The sequence below is a fragment of the Aplysia californica genome, unplaced genomic scaffold (assembly GCF_000002075.1).
Source record: "Aplysia californica isolate F4 #8 unplaced genomic scaffold, AplCal3.0 scaffold00923, whole genome shotgun sequence".
In the NCBI taxonomy this organism is placed as follows: Eukaryota; Metazoa; Mollusca; class Gastropoda; order Aplysiida; family Aplysiidae; genus Aplysia; species Aplysia californica.
This window is the reverse complement of record NW_004798193.1, coordinates 142,838-143,939: the sequence shown is the minus strand read 5'-3', so window position 1 is coordinate 143,939 and position 1,102 is coordinate 142,838. Positions and strand designations below refer to the sequence as shown.

General features: G+C 34.8%; 1 protein-coding gene across 2 annotated transcripts in view; it reads right to left on the bottom strand.

The window, feature by feature from the left end:
* LOC101861471 (myb-like protein AA) overlaps positions 1–1,087 on the bottom strand; it is a 63,042-nt gene extending 61,955 nt beyond the window's left edge. For both annotated transcript variants that reach the window (XM_013089313.1, XM_035972954.1), the window contains exon 1: positions 832–1,087. In XM_013089313.1, coding sequence (XP_012944767.1) covers positions 832–871 — 40 coding nt within the window. In that variant the 5' untranslated portion in view covers positions 872–1,087. The remainder of the gene's footprint in view (positions 1–831) is intronic.
* Between the last annotated feature and the right edge of the window lie 15 nt (positions 1,088–1,102).

The following is a 1,102-nucleotide window of genomic DNA, read 5'->3' as shown; positions in this document are numbered from 1 at the left end:
CCTGACATAAGTGGATATCGGGAAGTATAAAGTGCGGTCGAAATCTACATTCAAAATATTTTTGTTATGTTTCTTTCTTGGGAGGGGGTTTGTTTCTTTTTTTTTAAAGTAGTTATTTTTGTACCCGAGTCTAGACAGTTACAGGAAACTTTGGTTCATCTGAGGAAGTGTGGCAAATTCTTTTTCCACTCAATTCTGAAGACATTGCTTAATACAGAGGTCAGTTGTTCACAGAGCTGACCAGTTTCGTTTCAAAGATGTGCTTCTATAAAAAAATAAAATAAAAAAGGTAGCTAGTTTTTAATACTTTTGTCGATCCGCGACTAATGTATTTTTTTCAGTGATGCGTGGAAAAGAAAAGGTTGCTTTCTTTTAGAAATCAAATAATCTGTTTTTCATAATGATGCACGGTTGTAAAGCGTATAGAGCATGCTGCAGAAAGTGGATATGCGCTATATAAATGCTATTATAATTACCATTATTATTATCATTACTATTATTATCATTATATTATTATCGTTATTATTGTTATTCATTTACTTTTTTGTCCTCTTATATTGCAATATATTCTTATCATTTTTATCATTATTACTATTACTATTATATTTTATTATTATTATTACAATTTCTATATTATTTAACTAATACTATTATGCAAAGGCTCATAGAAAGAGATTTTAAAACGGTATTTGATTCACCCAAATGAAACGCACGCGCTGAGGAAACCTTCAAAACAGTATGAGATGCAGCCCACAAAGTATTAGACAATATATATATAGAGAGAGAACCATACTTAAAAATGATGGTTTTTTGTGTGTTTTTTTTACTTACCTAGTACCAGGGAAGATATGAGAAGGCTGCGAGCCGCCATCTTGCTGTAAAAGACGATGTTGTTTTCCCTGGTTTATCTCCCTCTTTCTCTCACAATTTTCCACGAGGCTAGAGGCGCTCGCTGTCCCGATAACACACGACTTTCTTCAGGGGAAAGAATCCGGTACCAAATCCACCTCACGCAAAGTCCTTCAACTTCAAGGCGGGCCTTCCTTGCTTCCTTCCTTCCTTCCTTCCTTCCTTCCTTCCTTCCTTCCTTCCTTCCTTCCTT